Source organism: Hydra vulgaris, chromosome 04 (assembly GCF_038396675.1).
Source record: "Hydra vulgaris chromosome 04, alternate assembly HydraT2T_AEP".
NCBI classification, from domain to species: domain Eukaryota; kingdom Metazoa; phylum Cnidaria; class Hydrozoa; order Anthoathecata; family Hydridae; genus Hydra; species Hydra vulgaris.
The window spans coordinates 47,292,852-47,315,000 of record NC_088923.1 but is presented as its reverse complement, the minus strand read 5'-3'; the positions used below and the strand labels follow the sequence as shown (position 1 = coordinate 47,315,000).

At 27.8% G+C, this 22,149-nt stretch overlaps 1 protein-coding gene and 1 long non-coding RNA gene across 2 annotated transcripts in view; one reads left to right on the top strand and one right to left on the bottom strand.

Annotated features, from left to right (window-relative positions):
* LOC101236117 (unconventional myosin-IXb) overlaps positions 1 to 14,863 on the top strand; it is an 80,783-nt gene extending 65,920 nt beyond the window's left edge. The window contains exons 23-28 of the mRNA XM_065796497.1: positions 7,220 to 7,335; positions 11,174 to 11,320; positions 11,903 to 12,154; positions 12,428 to 12,670; positions 13,242 to 13,335; positions 13,760 to 14,863. Coding sequence (XP_065652569.1) covers positions 7,220 to 7,335; positions 11,174 to 11,320; positions 11,903 to 12,154; positions 12,428 to 12,670; positions 13,242 to 13,335; positions 13,760 to 14,628 — 1,721 coding nt within the window. The 3' untranslated portion in view covers positions 14,629 to 14,863. The remainder of the gene's footprint in view (positions 1 to 7,219; positions 7,336 to 11,173; positions 11,321 to 11,902; positions 12,155 to 12,427; positions 12,671 to 13,241; positions 13,336 to 13,759) is intronic.
* Positions 7,811 to 10,047, bottom strand: LOC136079100 (uncharacterized). Its single transcript, XR_010637943.1, has 2 exons — positions 9,732 to 10,047; positions 7,811 to 8,055 (listed from the first exon to the last, which is right to left on the bottom strand). It is a non-coding gene; the product is annotated as an uncharacterized LOC136079100 (long non-coding RNA).
* Positions 14,864 to 22,149: the final 7,286 nt, after the last annotated feature.

The window sequence follows — 22,149 nt, the reverse complement described above, 5'->3', positions numbered from 1 at the left end:
AGTAAATTTTGTTTATAAAAGCTTGAACATAAAGTTTAGAAGAAAAAATCTTTGGTGTTATGATTTTATATATTTTTAAAATAAATTTTATTTTATATAAATATAAAAAATAAATATTTTACTGCGCTTATTTTTCTTGAAATCATTGTGTATATATGTGTATATATGTGTGTGTGTAATTAAAATTACTTCTTTTTATAGAGACATTTAAAACAACAAAATTGTTTATTTATTAGTTTCGAGACCACTAGACAGTCTCATCATTAGACTATTAAACTAAATATTTTTACAAAAAATATTTCAAAAAACTCAAGCCAACATTGCATTGACAATTTTTATTCTAATTAAAACACATCATTCGTTTTTAAAAAACTGTGTTTAAATATTGACCGTCATCTGAATTCATTCCCATTAGGTTGTGTAGGCCTGTTTGTTTGGTAAAAATAAACACTTAATCTCTCATCTTGAATCGAAAAGCTTACTTTCTGATCACCAATATGGATTTCGATCTTCTCGTTCTACAGCTGATTTGCTAACAGTAATAACCGATGGGTTTTATCGTGCACTAGATAGATGTGGAGAGGTTAAGGCTTTAGATGTGAGAATATCTTCCAGATATTCTCACATCTAAAGTGGCATTGTTCGCTGATGATACTACCATTTATTCTTGTCTTGAAAAGAAGCCAACACTCTCTGGTTGGAGGAATTTAAGCTTGAAAAGGATCACAGTGGCTGGTGAACTTTAATTCAGATTAAACCCAGTTTACAAACTTGCAATATTTTTTAATACAACATCACCAAGTATAGGTTATCTGTATGAAGCCTTAAAATAATTTTAGAGAAATATTTAGTTCCAAACTAGTCCAAATGTTTTCCGTTTTGCAGGTTTAAATAATATTGACCTTTAATTGATCTGCAAGTATGCACGTTGTAGAACAACAATTGTTTCAATGAAGAATACCATAAGCTGAAAAAAAAACTATGAATTTTGAACAAAATTATGAATGGAGAAAAGGACATCTACCGAGAGAAAACTATCTAGAGTTTTTGGAGTTAACTTGTTTTTTATATCAGACTTAATAAATGGTAAAGCTCATTTATGTGCTTAAAATTTTCTCCTTTAAAACTAGCTCAAACTTACCAAATATAAAAATGTTGGTTGTTTAGAGTTTGATTTATTTGTCTCCTTAATCTATATAAGAAGATTTGATAACCTGCTCAAACTCCAGTCCCGCTCCATTCAATGATGCAGCCTAATCCAGAGCTTAACTAAAAATAGTACCATATCTATGGTCATATTAAATACCAGGCTGAAAACAATTGGTTGTCATTTGTGTTGGAACTACCTATACTCGTTCTTTTTACAGAAATTGTTCTTGTATAAATGTCTTATAGCGGTACAATTATATGATATCTTAGGAGAACAAGAATTGAATTGCGCTTTTAGTATTTTGCAGAACCACGGCTGAAGGAAAATCTCTGTATGAAAGATTAATTGCACATTATTACAAGATCTATCCGTCAAGACTCTTTTATTAGACCTTTTTTTTGTTTTTTTGGTGCTTTGCACAAGGTGTCTGCTAGATCAGGCAAAACTCGGGGAATTTAGATTAGGGAAAATTAGGAAATAATCAAGGAAATTTGGTTAAATTTTAGAAAAATCAGGAAGAAATCTGGGAAAATGGCTCTTCATTAAACTTATGTAACTTAAGTAAGTTGTATATTGTGCACATATTATAAAATTTTATTCGGTATATAGTTTTTTGAACTTCTCTTGATACTTTAAATGTAAATTGTATTAATGTTTACATTTTTGCAATCGAAGAGCTCCAAAACAATAAGTCTAATTTTTCTGATGTTTATTGGTGACTAAGTTGTGACTATAGTTGGTAACATTGAATTAAATCAGGGTAAACAGGTAGTGGATCAGGGTAAAGGAAGAGAAATCCACTTTCAAATATTGATAGACACCCTGTTTGTAGTTAGATACCCCGTTTTTTTACAGAAGATGAGGAAAACTGGTCAAGTTTACAGAACACAAAAAAATTTGAGAGGGCATTGAGAGAAGTCAGTTATTTTTTATCTAATCATAGTTGAAGAATCATAATAAAAATAGTTGAATAAAAAAATAAAAATAAATAAAAACTAGTGCGTCAAGTGTATCAAAAAACTGGATTTTTATTTGAAAACATTTTTACTTTTTTTTGAAACATTGGCATGTTTATTGGGAACAAACGTTTATTGGGCAGTGTTTATTGGGAACAAACGTTTATTGGGCAGTGTTTATTGGGAACAAACGTTTGCGCTGAGATGACTTTTTTTTAGGGAATTCTGGTTTTTACAAAAATTTTAAATTACACTTACGAAATATTCAGAAATTTATTTTGCAATATACCATTTTTTATTGAAATATATTATTTAAGTAACTTACTATGATATATAGTTTATCAAAAATTAAAGACCAATAAAAAAATTTTTAAATACAAAAAGTACAAAATTATAAACCAAAAGAATTTTTTTTAAATACCAAGTTTAAAAGGAACAAAACCCAAAATTGTTTTTGCTGTTATTTACGCTTTTGTTATTCTTTGTTGTGCTTGTTACCAACAATTCTTTATTGCTGTCGTTATCAATAATTTTTTGTCGCGTTTGTTACTAATTCTTTGTTGCGCTTGTTAAAAACAAGCGTCCAAAAACTGTGTATTTTTTTTAATGTTTTTATTTTAATGCTATGCTTTATTATTTTGTAACCTTTTAAAGTTTGTTCTGATTTAAAATTCCAAATAAATTTAATTTTATAACTAGGTTTTGTTTCGGCTTTAAAAGTATTTCAACTTTTTCAACAATGCACAGAAAAAAACAAACAGAAAATTTGCTTGTAGCTTTTAGTATTAAATGTAAATTTATAGTATTTTAACGAATGGTCGCATTTTACAGGCGCCTTTTTATGATAATCATACTTAAAAATATGTTTTTAATTTTCTTCTTGTGCCCATATATTGTGCACAATATGTTGTATATATGTTATAACATAAGTCCTACATCAACCCAGGGGCGGATCAAGACCATCTAGTAAAGGAGGGGATACGATTTTTAGGTTTTTTGATTCCAGACCGTCTAGTAAAGAAGAAGGCAATTTTTAGGTTTAATGTTTTGTAAGCAGGCAAGCTCACAACTTTTTTGGTTAATTTTTTTATGTTACAACTACGTCATTTAATGACAGTACGATTATCTTTTTTTTTTTTTTCTTTTTATTTTTTTTTTTTTTTTTTTTTAATTAAAAATTTTGATTAAATTTTCATATCACTTTTAAACAGCCTTCCAAATTTTTTTTTCAAACAACAGGCTTTTTTTCAAACAACAGGATTCGTTATTTATATAAATTTATCCATCGTCACCAAAATATCTAAGGGCTCCATCGTCATTCTCGTTATCTCTTTCCCGAATGTATTCGCCCCTGCATGAAACCCTTCAATAATGGTATTTTTACTTTTAAGAATATACAACGATATTCTTAAAATTACAAGTTTAAGATTATGACGTAATGGTTTAGTAACGTTTAGTACAACGACAAAAAAACATACTTTTTTTACTCAACAAGTATGTTTTTTTATTTGAGGTTTGTTGTTGTTTTTTTCTGTTTTTTATTTTTCTTTTAATTAAAATTGTTTTTTTAATAAAAAGTAATTTAACCAATTGCATTAAATTTCAGTAAAAAGTAATTTATTTATCGTATGACAAAAAAAAAATTTATAATCGATTTGAAATCGATCGATTCTTTAAGATTTTTGTTAAATCTCTTACAAGTTAATTTTAACGATTATTTGTAATACCCGATGTGATGATTATGATTACTTGTAAAACGAGCAAGTAATCAACGATTATTATCGTTTTTCGCAAATTATGTAAGCTTTTCTAATTTCCGGTTTATATTTTTATGAATACTTTAAAAAGAAATAATCACTTGAAAACATCTTTAAAATTTGATTCAACTAAATTTAGTAGAATTAAATTTTGAAAATTTTGTAATGTTGTTTATTAAAATATGCTTTTAGGTTAATATAATTAATAATAATAATACGCATCAACCTAAATGGTCTAAATTATTTACGTTTTATGATTACGTTAACGTCCATAATCAATCATTAAAATTTGCCTATTTAGAAACTGTATTTAAGGTGTTCTTAAGGCGATTTTTTAATTTTTTGGATTCTTTTATTTGGAATTACCATGACCAAAGTCAGCGTATTATGACAAAACAAGAGCTTTAGATGTTATAATTTATTTTGCTTTAGGTTTTTATGTTTAAAAAAAAAATTTCGTTTTTTTTATATAATTTAAACTATCTCTAATAGTATATTTTTTATTTTTAGTGATATTTTTTAGTATATTTTTTAGTATAATTTTTTAGTATGTTTTTTTAGTGATATTTTTAGTATAATTTTTATATAATTTACTATCTCTAATAGTGAACCTAAAGAACACCATTTTAAAGAACACCAAGAACACCATTTTCGAGTCTTTAGATCAATTTTGCTCGACAGCGTTAACTTGATTTTAGTTAAAACTTTTGAAAAAGTGCGTTAACCCACTATATATCCTAGTTCTAATCTGTTCTGGTACATGTTAGTTAAATATACTTGTCAAAAATTCTTTAAATGCTATAATATAAAAAAAATTGATTGGCAAGTTCTTCCAAAAAAAATTTAATAGGTATGTGATATGAAATTTTTTAATTAATCAAACACTAGATTGTTATATATCATTAGAAAGGCCTCGAAAACAGTATTTTAAAGGTGAAAAATTATCAAAATCAAACAACTTTACAAAAATTATAGCGTTTTAAGTACTAAATTTTTTATATGGATTTGTTGAAGAAACCGTGACCAAATTTTAAGTTTTACTTAACTTAACTTACAGAGAGGTTTTAAACAACAATAAATTCATTATAAACAAAATTTTACAAGAAATATTTCCGTGCAGAATTAAAGTTAAACTCTTCTAGTACCAAAAAAAATCTATGTTGAATTTTTTTGGGTAATATAATAATCTATAATAACACAGCAAAACATGTTTATATCATACCACTCATAAAAATACAGAAAAAAGCGAAGAAAACAGATTTACGCGTACCTAATTATAAAGTAGCTATTTTAAGAAAACCAAATTATCACACTATTATTGATACTTATTTTCAAAAATGATTTTTTTGAAAATTTCTTTACAAATTGAGTGTTTAAGTGAACAAACTGGTTATTTCAGTTGTTGAATCGCAGTCTGTTAATGAGTTTAAATCGAAAATAGACAAGCTATGTTTTGCAAAATTAATTATTGGTTTTAGTTAAGTTGTCTTGTAAAACCTGTTATTGAGTCTGTCATAGCATTGACTTGGCGTTGACCCTAAACAGAAAAATATATTATTATTAAATACATTAATTCTATCAATTTTCACAAAAATTTTTTTACGAATTCCGATCAAAAAGGCGCTTATATTAAATAAAAACTTCCAATACACGATCATAATAGTCTGTGAATTATGAAGAGACGAAAAAAAATTTGCGTTTTCATATAATATATAATGCTTGAAGCGAAAAAACCCAGACCGAAGCTTCTTTTTTTTCTTCTTAAAAATCTTCTTAAAATCACAAACGCTTGTCCAAATTTGAATAAGATTTTAAATAAATACGTTTTTTAGTTAAAATGAACATCATAGTCTGATAATATGATCTGTTCTGATTGTTTATTGGCAACTTTTTTTAATTATAACCTCTTTCTTGGTCGGAATTCTAGTATTTTTTGTGAAAATTGATAGAAATATTATATTTTGACAATTATATATAGTTAATATACGTAAGAACCGATTAGAACTAGGATCTATAGTGGGTTAAGGCACTTTTTCAAAAGATTTTAACTAAGTTCATGTTAACGCCGATGAGCGAAATTGATCTAAAGACTCCAAAATAATGTTCTTTCCATTCACTATTAGGGGCAGTAAAAAGGTTTTGAAAATTATATGAAAAAAGAAAAAGTTTCTTTAAATATTAAAAAAAAACCTGAAGCAAAAAAAACTAAAACATCTAAAGCTCTTGTGTAGACATAATAAAAGACTGCTATCAAATGTTCATATATTTGTGGAAAGTAATATGTGGAAACCATGCTAATTCCAAATAAAAGAATTCGAATTATTTGTTAATCGCCTAAACTACACCGAGCATGCATTTTTATTTTATGTTAATGCAAAATTTTAAAATTTCAATCGCTTTAATTTTTTTCGTATTGTGATAATTTAGAGACCTGATCATTTAATGGAAATAAATCGTCAGCAAATTATCAAACAGAGGCTGTAATATTTAAAAATCGCTTTAACTACACCGAGAACGCATGATGCGTTTGACCTCAAATTCAAACTTTTTGTTAAATTATCCTTAAATTTAAACTTTTTGCTATAAAGAAGGAACTGCGAGTAAAAATTGTTATTTAAGGCGCCATTCCAAGCAGCATGTATTAAAAACAGTTGCTGCCAGGTGTTATGGATATGTTATATTTGTAGACGGATAAAATAGATTAAAGGGCGTTTCTTTTTAACGCAACGTCGTTTTAAACAATAACGTGCTATTAAAGTTTCGAAAAAAGATAAGATGTCTAATAAACGATTTAGACAGTTTAAGCTCTCACCAGTCGATCTTTTGAAACAATTTGTAAAATATAATCAATAAAAATTTTTTTTTTTAATTTAAAACTTCAGTTAAAAATTTTTTTTTTTTTTTTTTTGAGATTTCTATTTTGTTACATTTTGCTTTTTTTTGTGCTTAATAACGAGATTCTTTTTTTTTTTTCCTTATCTCTTTTCCTACTGATAAATATTGTATGTATAGTGTCATATGCGGTTTTGTAATTTTTAAATAATTTAGTCATTGTGGGTAGATGTGCTGCTTTTTTTTTATGTAACAAGTTAAAGCGATCAACGGTTAAAATAAGAAGAAAAAAAATTCGTACTTGAATCACGCAGAAGTAAATATAAAAAAGTTTTTACTTTGAGAATTTCCCTACTTTACTTAAAAACGTAAACGATATCGATATCTTAATAATTTTCTTTTGTTCATTTATTATTACCTTTTTTGTTCACATTAAAAACTTAAATTTTTACGCTCTCTAAATTTTTCTTTTGCAAGTTTTTTTTTATATGTTTTTAGAATATAAAGTTTTTTTATTAATATAGTTTTCCGAGGTTACCTTACCAGAATGAGCGTTAGTACTATCAGGACGAACGTCAATGTTTTACAAAATAGTGGGAATGACAAAAGCAAAGAATATATTGGAAACCTATCTAGTTCGGTATTAAATTTATTTCAATATTCGATTTTTTTTTTTTTAATCATTTTAGTTGATCATTAGAATCATAAACATCAGGCATTATTTGTTTTGAATCCAAGTGGTAACGTTTAAATTGTTGATGTCAAAAATTGAATGTATTTTAGCGTTTTTCTTTTATTATTAAATTTAGCGCGGTCTATTAAACTATGACAAACTAACCGTAAAGTAAACTTTACGGTTAGTTTGTCATAGTTTAATAGATTTTTTAGTTTTTATAATATTTCTGAAGGTAAATAGTTTTAATGAAACACAAAGAACGTTGATTAATTCTAAACAAACTTGGGTAAATAAAAATGAATTAGTTAATTGTTTTGTAAAAGCAAATGAATTGGCTGTCGCTTATTAACTGTTAGGTTTACTTCAAAATTCGTTCACTGTTTAGTAATCGCTACCTTTAAGTTTCTCTTACGGACTTAACCGAATAAATCCATGTTGATTTAACAACTCGTACATGTTTAATAAAATATAAACTTATTAACATAATCGGATTGGTTAATTCATGTTGTGGTGCCAGTGTGCTTTTTTGTTTGAGTTCTTTTTTTGTTAGATATCTTATATCGTACATCCATTTCTCTTAGCTCATTGACTTGACTGTTTCTGCATGTCTACCCATCTTCACAGACCATCACTTGCTCTACTAACAGCGTCATACTCTTTCGTTTTTTTATTGCATTCTGTTTACTAAAAGCACAAAAGGTTTTTTAGAAAGAACTTTAAAAATTAGTATTAAAATTACAAGTAAAAGTTCTAGTACAATTCAAGTTTGCTTTTAATGTCCCAAGAGAATGACACAAGAGAATAATTATTATCTCTTGTAGTAGTATTTTCTTAAATTTAAGTGAAGGTACTAACAATGTAGTTATTAATATTTTTATTGTAGTAGTGGTTAACTTAGCATTAAAAATGTTATAAAAGTTTATTTAATAATTCTTATTATTGTTCAAATCGCAAATATTCCATAAAAAATCAAGCTATTTTATTGTTATGTTGATTGCTTTTAAAAATAATCTATTTTATATTGCTTTATTTGTTTATTATTTTACCTTATTTGTTTTGTCTTTATTATCTTTGATGCCACGTGGAGATTAAAAAAAGAACTTTACATAATTTCACGAGTAAAATTAAATAGTTTTTTTAATACCGTTTTTGGGATACAAAGTTATTTATTATTATCTAAAATTGTCTGCACATTCCAAACTAATCAATAATTAGTCAATTTGTAATAAGTAATGAATGAAAAAAGACGATAAGCTGCAAATTGACGATATCCGGCTGAAACATTGTACTTATCGTGTTCATAATATAATTTTTTTTTTATTCTAAGACTTTTAATAAACAATTAATTTTTGATCAATTATGTCATCTTGTTATACAAATGAAGAAACAGTTAAGCTTTTTAATTTTATACGCGTGAAACGTGAGTATGCAAAAAATGTTTTGTGTACTAAATCAATCAAATATTTTTTCTATTGTTCAGCGTGAAATCAAAATTTTTTTCTTGTGTGGTTTTATTCTTTATGTAACCTAGTAAAGTATACTTTAAAGTTTGGAGATGTAACAATACTACTTTTCTTTTAAATAAAAAAAAAATACTTTCATTGTAATTATTGAGTTTAATTAGCAGCTTTCGGGTTGCACTTTTTTTTATTTATGATTAAAATAAAGCTATCCAGGAAAGATTTGAAGTCACTATTAAATAAAAAAACATAATTCATATAATTTTGACTTCCATTGTCACCTGCTTTTTAGGGACGTCGAAAAAAATGTATGACATTTATATTTATATATGGGTATTTGAAAATGTTGAAGAAGATTAAAAATCATTTTGGAATGAATGGAAATTGTGAATTGGAAACAATTATTATTTTAAGGGAAGGAAGGGGGGGGAGGTGCTTGAAATTGTTAAAAACAACCACTATGTTTAGAGAGGGTGCTTGAAGTTGTTAAAAATAACCATTTATTTTAGGGGTGTTGCTTGAACTTGTTAAAAACAACCAATATTTTTAGGGGAAGGGGGTGCTTAAAAATGTTAAAAAGAGTTTTGTGCAACTAATCAATTTTTTTAATAGTGTTTTCATTATCGTAATGTTTTTGTATGTCTTATAAAACTCTTTGATTTTCGGCAAGTATTCAAAAAACCGGAAAACAAAATGGCTTTCGCGCCTTTAAAATTTTAATACTATTTTTATTACTTAATTTTATTATTAACTTTTATTTTTATCTTGTGTTAAAATTGAATTAAAGGATGAAAAAATATATTAAATAAAACTATTTATAGTGATGCTTCATGAAATGTTGCGAGCAGCCATTTTACTTTTAATTTGCTTTGAATATTACTCTATTAAAATATTACTTACAAAATTAAATCTTCATTTATAAGCATTTATTTGTACACCCTTTTGCTGATAAAACTGCTTTACTTTTTGAACAAAAGCTGTAATGTGTTGAAATAGCATTTGCGTCTACTACATCGCAATTAGTGGCGGAAACATCTTTAAAATCTATTTTAATTTTAATAATTAATCAGTTCTCTTTTTTCCGTCGTTTCTAAATAAAAAATCAATTCCGTTGTTTTCATTGTTCTGATTAGTTCTTTTTCTTTTTTTTTGTCTGATTGGCTCTTTTTGTTTAATTATTTGAATTTAATTATTTAATTATTTGAATTATACATCATATTACACTTAAATACTAAAGAACTATTGACGCCCCTTTTTTAATGATGTACAGTTTATAATTGTGGTTTCCGCTATTTGACCTCTCTATGTAAAAATATCCTAAAAAAATTTCTATTACTTTTTATATAAGAAAAACATTTTATAATCTTTGAAATAGATTTAGATAAGTTAAATAAATTATAAAAATTTGTTGACAATAGTTTTATTTTTTTCAAAGAAAAATTTGTTTGAAATAAATCTATAAAAAGTCGAAATCAATACAAATCTCAGTATTTAATTTAAGGAAGTGACCAAAAACTAATATTGCTTAACTATAAGCGTTCAAATATTGATTGGTCGATAAAAGTGGTTTGTTTAAAAAAAATTCCAAATCTTCAATTGTAACGTAATTGAATGTTAGGTTTATTGTTTTGTGTTGACGTCAATAATGAACAACAAAACGCTGAATTATGTTGAATTAAGTCGCAAATGTTAATGTTTGTTTTTATTTTTTCATCAAAATTCTTTATTTGATGAAAGGAATAAAAGAGCTTGTAATTTAGTAGGGCTTGTACTCGTGTACTATTTGCATGAAATATTAAAATGAATGAATATCAAATATATTTTGATGACGTTCCGGCTGATAACTCTTCCAAAGTTGAAATTTTAAATGGAGTTCGATATCCACTTAACAAAGAAGTCGCAAAACTGCTCAGAAATTTGGAACTTGTTGACGAGTTGAGGGTATAAAATAGTTTTTTTGTGTTTCAAACTACAATTTTTAACGTTTTGCTAATCAATTTGCACTCAACCGGTTATCATTGAGTTATCAAGTCTAATTAACTAAAAAGGCTCTATTATACAAATTCTTTTTTTCTACGTAAAGTTATTTATTGTTCTAACTTTAACTAGAATCTTGTACCATTATAATTCAAGATTTGATAGCTTAAAACATTTCTATCGTTTCATTTATTCGATGAATCCTATTATAATTTTTCTATCGTTTTCGTCTTTTGTGTGGTGTTGAAAACTCGCACATGTTTCTTTTTTTTTTTAACCGCCAATATTTCACCAATAAAAAATTAATCGATTAACACATTTTTAGCTTTTGTTTTTTTTAATATAAAAATTTGTTGTTGTTGTAGGGTTTAGCAAAGCATCCCGGAAAAGAAAATGCGCTTCAAAAAAATAAACTTACGAAAGTAAACTCCGACTATAATACTTTGCAAATGAAGGAAACATTAAGAAGGGAAACTTTAAAAAATGAAGCCAACGAATCTATAAACCGAAAGGTATATTATTTATACATAAATACTTTTTCTAGATTAGCACTGATGGTCAGGCTTGATGTTTAACTTGATTTTTTAAGCTGAATTTGCTATTACCTTTTTTTAATATTATTTTTATATAATTTCTTTATAAATAGTTATAAATTCTTTTTTTGTTTCTGATAATTCTTTCCAGCCGTCAAGCTACTGTTTATATATAAATTCTTTTTCTTCAAAAACACTTTTTTTTTTTCAAATAAAGAGTTTAATTTTAAATTAGTCTCATTTAAAAACGATGTAATAAAAATCATAATTTGATTTATTAAATATTTAAAAAATGATAATAGTACAAATTGTTCATATGTTTTGTTAATGTTATGTATGTTTGAAATCGTATGTTTAACACTTTGTTTATCCTTGATCGCTTTCGATGCAAATACATTTACTGTAAAAATTGTAGAAATGTATGCAAAGGATACCTCATACGGTAAAAATAAAAATGATGTCTAGCTCATGTAGAGGAAAGCAGACAATTGTGGCATTTAAAATACTTAAAATGGTGTATCTCACTTTTTAAAATAATTAACTTCATTTAATATGCTTTAGGTTACTCGTAGCAAGTCACGTGCAGTACAAGAACCAATCATCCGAAATTTTACATCTTCTTCAGTTTCTGGTTGGTGTCGTGTAGATTGTTATGAACGGCAGCATCACGTTGCAACTTTTCGTATGGATGAGCCAGTTATTTGTATTGATGGAATTCATCCAGTGTCCGATAAACATCGCATATCGTTTGCTGGGTTGCCAACTCGCTCGGAAGATTTAAAAGTCCTTAAAGTTAAAAGTTGCATCGGAAAGGTAGGGAAACTATAGCAACTAGATTTTGTAAACATTTGTATTTATACTTTTTTTTAGTGAAGTATTTGGGAGTGAATTGTTTATTTTGGAATTGAATTGTATTGAAATTATGTGTTTATTTTGGTGTTGAAGTATTTGAAAGTTACATGTTTATTTTGCTGTTTAAGTATTTGGAAATTATGTAGTTATTTTTAAGTTGACGTCTGATCTGCAATCTGATCTGATCAAACAGCAGTCTAATAATTAAATATAATTAACCTTTTTTAATTTTAGGGGGTTCAACTTCATCAGGATGAGCGGCAAAATCTTTGGGCAACGCGTCTAGGTAAAAATCCAATTTTTGTTCGTGGTCATACGCTTTGTCCTGAGCTTGTTAAACTTAATGGTAAACTTACCCAAGGTGTTCCAATGAAAGTTCTTGATACATCAGCGTTTAAAGAATACATGAAAAAAGAATGCGAAACAAGCGGTTTAGTTGATGACGAGCTACGAGATAAAATTATGTCACGCTTAAAGGTGAACTTTTTTTTTTTTTAATTTCTTTATTTAGTCTTCGTGACAACTGACATGTTTTTATGAAATGGTAACGATGAGTTTTAAATTAAATAATTAGCGATGTTGAATAAAGATAACACTTAATTTTGGTATACTAATAAAAAAAATTTGCATAGTGTATAGAAATAATAATTGATTTTGCTTAACTTATGCAAAACTTTGCATTATTTATGTAAATCATAAGCGACGCTTTAAGTTTACTTTAAAAGTAATACACGTGATCGGGTATTTCCTTGGACAGTATCTTGGGCGACGATCTTTTTTGTTTTTATTATTATTATTTTTTATATTTGTTTTTAATTTTATATTTATTATTACTTTATATTTATTTTTATTTATTATTTTATATTTATTTTTAATATTTTATATTTATTTTTATTATTTTATATTTATTTTTATTATTTTATATTTACTTTAATTTTATATTTATTATTTTATATTTATTTTTATTATTTTATATTTATTTTATCTTCATATTTTTATATTTTATTTGATAAAAAACTATTATAATGTATTTATAATCAAAATAAAGGTTTGTATGAGTTTTATTAAAGACACTGTCGTCGATGAAGAAACACCTTGTTGGTTTGAAGTTTGGCTCATCAAGGTCAATGAAACCGTCAATAGTAAGTTATAATAATGAATACTTAACCAATACTTTTTTTATAAAACCTAAAATGCATTCCTTTATTGCGTCATCTGAGACTATTTTACAATTTAATTTTTTGTAATGGTAAATTTTTAACCATTACAAAGAATTATTATTATCGACGGTAATCATAATTCTTGAAATTTACATATGCTTAAAAAACACTTTGAATAATTGAGTCTATTCTCTAATTTCATTTTATGTTCATTTTCATTTTGGTGCAAAATTAATATAAATATATAACATTTTCTTTATAAAATATGTATCGTGCTTAAAAGTGTTTTTAGCATTACAATCAAGACAAATGACAAAAATTTATTGTGAAAAGAGGGAAGGAGAATCAAAACTTTTTTGCATATTTATGGAGGACTTTACGACTAATTAAAAAAGTCTTTTTTCAGAATACCTCGATAATTACAAAAAAAAAAAAGACCAAAAAGAAGAAAAACGAATGTCAGGGAATTTTACGAATTCGCCCTTGATGAAAGCACGAATTCCACCAATAAGGAGGGCAAAAAGTGGGGATACCCTTAAAACTACAGAGCGAAGGGTGCGCAGCCAATCAGGAATTAATGAAAAACCCCAGCCTTGTTCAAAAATAGAAACTAAACCTTTACATGCAGAGGATCCAATAAACAAAAAAGAAAAAACGCTAGAAAGAGTAAGCAATACTACATCGATAAATAATAGCGATAAATTGTCGTCACAAAATACATTACGTCGAGAAAAGAGCTTGGATGTTCGTTTGGAGCAACGTTTGTTAAGTCAAAATAATATTAAAGAAAACATTAATACTATAGAGAAAAACAAAATAAACGCAGACAATGTTTCGGCACTAGACCACGAACAGTCTTTAACAAGAAAAAATACGGGTAAAATTGATCTATCTTTAACGAACAAAATAGTGCGTAATTCGGACAAGCAAGGTGACATAAACCAATCCACTCTTACCTCCATCTCTAGCTTAAATCCACCTGAAACGAAACCATACCAAACTCCAACAGACGGAATGAGTTATCGACAAGTATTTGGTTTACAATCTTCGGACTATTTATTTTACGTCACACCGCCAAGCAATGTACATCGCCGTCGTTTTTCAGACTCGGATACTGAATCTATGCAGAATTTTGCTCTTCGTTCAGTTCCTCAAGATGACGGTCGGAACAAACTGCTTCAAAATATTCAACCTAAAAAATGGATCAAAAAAGTACGGAGAAAATCTGAAGACAATCCAAAACGAAAACTTACCTTAACAACTTCAAATAAGTAGACGGGGGCGTAGTATTTTGTATTGATACAATAAATTATATATGTGTGTGTATATATATATATATATATATATATATATATATATATATATATATATATATATATATATATATATATATATATATATATATATATATATATATATATATGACAATGCAGCTTCATTATAATAAGTTTTATTTTTAAATGTTTGTAACTTTTATCAAATGATTATTTTAGATATATTTTTTTAGAAATATTCAGAATCAAAAAATATTAAACTTTTTAAATTTACTTTTAAATGTTTAGTTATTTTAATTATTAAACGAATTTTTTTATTTTTTTATTCTTAAATTAAAATTTAACAAGCAAAATCATCATATAAAAATAAAGTTTTAGCTCTAAACTCTAATGAAGTGGTGCAGCAACAGGCACAACTATGGTGACGTAATTCGAGACACACAGTGTGTATTGAATAGCTTTGAAAACGCTTTTAAAATCGACTTTTACAAATGTTAGTTAAGTTTGCATTAAGTTCGCTGGTAACCCACTCCAGTTATTAACAACTCAATTAGTAAAAAAATTGTCCCGTTCGTTGGCAGATTTTCACAATTTGGCGTGTAAGTAGTTGATTATGTCCACTCTGACAGCGATTGCTCATATACTTGCGAAAACTACGAAATCGACTTTTTTCCATTTCTAATTTTATACTGTTGAATCAGTTCGCCCCCCTTTTTCGTTGTTCTCTAGAATGGTTAGATTAAGTATGGTCAGTCATGGCTACTGTTATTATACGGCCTGTTGCATAGAATGGTTAGATTAAGTATGGTCAGTCATGGCCTACTGTTATTATACGGCCTGTTGCATAGAATGGTTAGATTAAGTATGGTCAGTCATGGCCTACTGTTATCATACGGCCTGATTTGTTGCATTTTCCGTAAAAAATTAGGAGGCTAGTTTTTTTACGGCTTGTTTTTAAATTTTAAATTATGTATGAAAGGTTTTATTAACAACAACAACAATAACAATATATTTACCAGAGAATATTATACTAAGGTGTTGAATAAAATATTGAATGATAATATTGTAACAATTACTATATAAATATTTGTATGCATGCATCGGCTCATGCTTTTATTGTCATTTAATATGTAATGTATTCTGAACTGATTAATATGTGAATATATTCTGACTAATTTCCTGTTTCATTATATTTCATAAGAGAGTGGAATAATGAAAAAGACACACAGACTGTCTATTTTTATTACAGTATATAGTCGAACTGGTTTTTATGCAATGTTATTTAAGTTGAGATAATTCCAATAATAAATGTAAGTGAACTTTATATTTATAAATAACTTACATTTTTTTGATTCGTTTTAGTAATAAAATGGTTAATAAATGTGTTATTACAAACTGTAAAACTGGTTACTCTAATGGTCCAAAAAAGTCAACATTTCATTTTCCTGAAGAATTTGATTTGTGAGAACGATGGATATACGTTGTTAATAGAAAAGATTGGGTTCCATCAAAATATTCAGCTATTTGTGTGAACCATTTTGATGACAAATTTATTAATTACAAAAAAGATGCACCTTGAAATGGAATCTTCTTCCAGTTACAACTATTCAAACCGATGAAATAAGTGGATCGTCAACTCTAAGAGTTCCAAAGTTGCCCCGAAAAGAACCAACTTTGAGATATTTATGAAAAGATGAGTTTGAAGATTTTCAAAGTGTTGATAAAATAATTAATCTTGATTCTTTGACAGAACAACATTCTCCGCCAGGCTTTACATTTAAAAAATTTCATGATAGTGTTGTTTATTATAAACTATGTTTTGATGAAAAATTAGGCATGAAAAATTATCATATTTCTTTACCTGAATGGTTTTGTAGTGGTCATAATTGCAAATTAACAAACTGTATATATATATATATATATATATATATATATATATATATATATATATATATATATATATATATATATATATATATATATATATATATATATATATATATATATATATATATATAGGGTTGCAAGATGCGCAGTCGCCCAAAGAAGTACATAGAAAAGCCAAAAGGAGGACAAATGAGGACATATTTCATTTTAGTAATACCTAATAATATAAGATTTTAAGGCGCTAATATCTTTTTTTATGGAGGTGGAGGATGGGGGTCCAAGACATGATATGCAATCTAATGATTTCACCAGTTGATCAACAGTGTGTAGGCCAATTACCTGGTTTATGACTGCCTCAGTTTTTGTTTTAGAACATGCGATGTTTTTTGCAATTTCCGAATCTTCAAATAACCTGTGCATTAAACCAGCTGTGCAGGCCGTCGAGCTGTAAGACTGATGGTTACAAACTCTATGAAATGCTAAAGCTGCTTCAGCTGCGTGGGCTTTTTGCAATATCTTTGAGTTTTTAGGTTGAGGACGTCAACTTATTCGATGACGCTGACACTTTGATTATGTTTTTATGTTTTTCGCTGCTAACATGGCGCTCTAAGTCAGTTGCTCCTTTGTTAGCGACGGACAAGTAACTATCACAAATTGCACACTTTGTTTCATTCTCGTTGCAGCCTTCAGCAAAGCATGAATACTTTGTTATCATAGTACTTGAGAATTTGCATTATCTCTTTGTAGAAAATTAAGTCATTTTTATGAAAAAGTTGCAATTTAATATAAGTGTTGTTGTTGCTATAAGAGCGTAAGCAAAAACTGGCATAAGCAAAATGTGCTGATTTAAAAACGTATTAATTAAAATAGAATAGATCAATAATTTTTTTAAGTTTTTTTAATTCCTTTGCCGTTCTATAGAACAATAAAACAACTCGAAAATGACCACATGATCATGGTGGCCCTTTCACTGTAAATATATTGCCCATGAACTATTTTCCAATGGGTCAGTTTTAAATTTAAAACTTAAATTACTATTATTTTTTTTAAAACGACAAAAAGTTAAGATCTTAAATTTATTAGTGATTTTTTATTTATTTAAGTTTAAATTTTACTTTATTGTCAAAATTAAGACCATTCTATTTTTTTGGTGTTCTTTTTTCAGAAAACACCCTTCTTTTGCATACATATGAAAGTAAAAAAGTTTATTGGTTCCTGTAAGTTATCTATTAGAACATATTCATATAAAAACGTACCCTACATAATAAAGTAGATCCGTCCTGCTAGAGCTTCTATCGCTAGAGATGTACTCTATATAATAGGGTATAATAACCTTTAGCTATAGAAAAAAGTTACGCCAAGAACATTTTTATTCATTTACCAGAAATTTTGAGTTAAAGACAAAAACTATTGTTCTTTCAAAGTCAATACCCTAATAAACCCATATAATCCAATATGAAAAATGCATTTTTTAATTGTAACAAGCAAAAGCAACTGTAATGCGACGCGCTGGTGCTGTGCCTAGTGCTACGCGCTGTAACTTATAGCCAAGATTATTGAATTCATTTCTCACTAAAGTAGAGATTGCGACTAATATTTCAGCTAATCAAGCTGATTAAATTGACCCAATCAGCTTCAAGCTGCTTGGATCAATTTAATCAGCTTGAGATTAAGAGAGATGGTGATAGTTGTCGTAGATGAATTACTCCATAATTGAAGTATATATATATATAAAAAATATGTAAGAATTTGTTTGATGAAAAATGGTGACATAATTTAAACATGTATATAAAAATTTTTAAATCAAGTTTGCTAAAAATTGTTGCTTTCCATATATGTTGCTGTCAGGATTTATTTATAAGACGACTAGGCCGCAGCATAGGACTCACAATTTAGGGTGATCCAAAACGGATTTGAATTTTTTTTAATTTCCTAGAGAATTACTTAAAAAATGACTTTCATGGTTGTAATGATTGTATACAACAATTCCAATTCCAACAAATAATTGTCCAATTACGAATGTTTTATAAAACTTTATTTGCACAATCATTATCGATTGAAAAGCTATAACTTCCTTGGAGTTTAATTCCGCACGTAGAAATTCTCAAATGAATGTATATAAAAGCCATAGCGCTAAACTAATAATAATATTTAAATAATTGTAATATGACTGTTTGTTTTATTTGTTTATTTTGTTAAAGTGTCACTTCAGTGACTAATTTTTAACTATATTAGCGACAACTAATTTTACAGTAACCTATAAGCAAACCAAATTTTATAAATTATAAATAAATTGTTGAATTTTAATATTATGGATAAATAAATAGATAAAAAAAAATCTTTAATTATTACATAGTGATGCATTGTTAAATAAAAACTGAATTTTGTAATAATATATGTCAATAAATATTTTCAATATATGTCAATGAATGTTACTCAATATATATCGTTGAATATTACTCAAGAATTGGAGGATGTTGATGATGATGAAGTAGATGATAGAGCAGTAACAGAAAAGAAAGTAAAAGATAGAGAAGTGTTTATTAAGTTTGATCCATCATCAAAAAGATCTTCAGAATGGGTTTTAAGAGCAGGTCAAATGATACTTTTACGGCGAATTAAATTCACTGTCACGGAGTCGTTGGTGAAAACCGAACAAATGTTTTTATTGGTAAAAATAGTCAACTTATTATCAATTGTATTTATCTATATAATTATTTTTATTTATATAATATACATAATCGTATTTATTTATATAATTATAAATAGTATACAAATGTAATAGTATACATATTTGAATAGGAAAAGCTTCAAGTACTGGGCATACAAAATAGTACATGTTAAAACATCATCACAAATTGTTAAAGCTCGCTTTGATAAAGAATCAGCAAATAGCAAAAAAGAAAGAAAAAATACTGAAAGTTATAAGCCTATTTTACAAGATACCTATATAGATGTTGTAGAAAAACAGGTAGTTATGCCGAAGCAAGCACGATAGCTTCTTTAACGTTGTTTAAACAAAATGCCTGAGCATGGTCGGTTAGCCTGCATAGCGCATATTTTAAATTTAATAACGAAAAGAGCACATGATCATGGTGGACCAAACATGAGGAAAGCTCGTGATTTGACTGGTCCACTGCGTACGCACGCATTATTTTTTTAAAAACCAACCAAATTATTCCAATGCTCTCGAACGTACTCTCTGTCTTTAAACCCCCCTTCCATTGTAAATTTGTACGTTTAAGGGTAACACCCTCCCCCTTTACCTGCGTTCGTACTTTTGGAAGAATCCTTATTGTTTCAAGATATACTAACTTGATGGTGGTTAACTTATTCTAAAGTTAATCGACTTATCAAATTAAGAACCTAACCAATAAAGAGTGGTATCGAATTACACTAAAAATACACCCTTTTAAGCTGGTTCAAGAGTTTTTAGAAGGTTAAAAGTATGTTACTATTAGCAGTATACCATAAGTAATATTAGACAAAACTTAATGATCGAAGATGGAGAGAATGCAATTTTTCTAGCAAACTTTGCGCTGCGTAAAGTACTGCTACGTGATTTTATTACTAGATTTAATTCAGGTGTAGATGGTACTGTAGTCATGGTACTGTAATCATGGTGATTAATTACGAGTAGATCTATAGTTGCCCGATAGGTGTTAGTATTCATACGCTTTTAGTATTCAGTCGCACTTGAAGCAAGAACAAAAAGTATTATAGAAGTCGAACCTAGAAGATATATATATATATAAAAAATTAAAGAATGAGCAGTGCGAGCATTCAAAAACAATCAAATACTTAACATCAATATTCCTCCAGTACTTGAAGCACATCCTTGTGCTATTATCAGAAGAGATGGTTGCCAAAATATATTAGCAATGATGAATGTAAATGATAATAATGAAGATACTCCTTGTCCTATAATTGCATGGCATAATCCATGACCGAAATGTGAAAATATGTAACGAATTATTTAAATTAGGTACTTCTAGGTCCTTAAAACACGGAAGGGAAGGTTTATTAATTTTCGGAATTTTTTCCATCCACACCATGCTTATAAAAAACCCTCTCTCTCCCCCCCCCTTCCCTTTCTCCTGCTGTTTATTAACTTTTACTTGTGAAAAATTAATAAACAATAATTTTCACACAGTGAAAAAATTTCTCCCACATGGGTTCCATGAACTCTCTACAGAACCCATGTGCGACAAAAAAAAAAAAAAAAAACATCACAAAACTAATTAAAAAAAAAAAAAAAAAAGAAAATATCAGCCACAAGAGTAAAAACTTCCAGTGTAATCAGGCTTTAAAAATTTTCGATCTTTAAAAAATATTGTCAAAGTGAGGGATCTTTAAAAAATATCGTAAATCTTGATTTGTGAAAAATTAGATTTTTTGTTAATTTCTCACCGTAGCATAAAACTTATATAAGCATATTAAATCCTATTGAAATTATAATGAAACAGGTGTTAAAATAATGCACATTTGACCGCAAGCTACACTAGAAAATCGTTTTATTCGTGCTCTGTAAAAATTTCAACCCGCTTATTTATTAGGATCCTACCGTTTGTTAGATCTGGACTAAAATTTCCTTCCCCCCCCCCCCCATCCTTGTATTAAGCACGCGAGACTGATAATTTTAAATATATGTTCTTTACTATATTAATAATACATATAAAAAATGGCGCGGCATGCAGTGTTTTTTTTGACTCCCTTTAAACCCCTTACGCCCGGGGCAAAACCTCCGTTGTTCAACCAACCTCGCTACGCTCCTGGCTACATGTATGATATGGTAGGATGTGACTTGTAATAGTTTATTTGAACTTATTAAATAATCATACATTTTTTTGAAACCAGAAAATAATTTTTTTAATCTAGGGGTTTTTTATAAAGTACGTACGGGGAAGAGAAGGCTTTAAGACAGCATGGTTTAAGTCTCGTTTTCTACATCTCCTAAAATTTAATTTAATTTTTTTAACAAAAGCATCGAATTTCACGAGTTTAACAAATCAATATTATGTTATGTAGCCTAGAAAATTCAAATTAACTAAATTTTTTTACTTTTGATGTTTAGAAAAGTTTATGCGTTGGGGAAAAGGGGGTTGATTTTGTAATAGATAATGCGTACGTACGCAGAGGGAGGAGGGAGTTGTATAAAGCATACAAGTGTGTACAAGAGAAAAAGAGAGGTACTAAATCTGTTATTTTACTGCGTACATACTTTATGCCAATTGAGCAACCGTGGTGTAAAGGTTGGAGTTCTGGCTTTAAAATTGGAGGCCCGCTGTTTAAAGCCGGCTCCGGCCATATATGCATTATGGGTAAGGAAAGAAGTCTGAACTTCCTGGTTAAATTCTATTCCGCACTGTTCTGTGATAAGTCCGTCAGCACTTCTTAGAGCACCTAAATAACTACTAATAATAAAAGCTGACCAGCAAAAAAGCTGAAGTTGATCACCATAAACCAATTAGCCGCAATACCTAGACTTAAATCTTAACAACCTTATCAGTAAAGGCGACAAAAACACTCTATAAGTTTCTCTTTTATGGAGGTCTTTAAATATATTACATGGGGTTTCGTTTTATTATTGGAAAATAATAAAAAAAAAAGCATTACAACTATTCAACTGTCATGA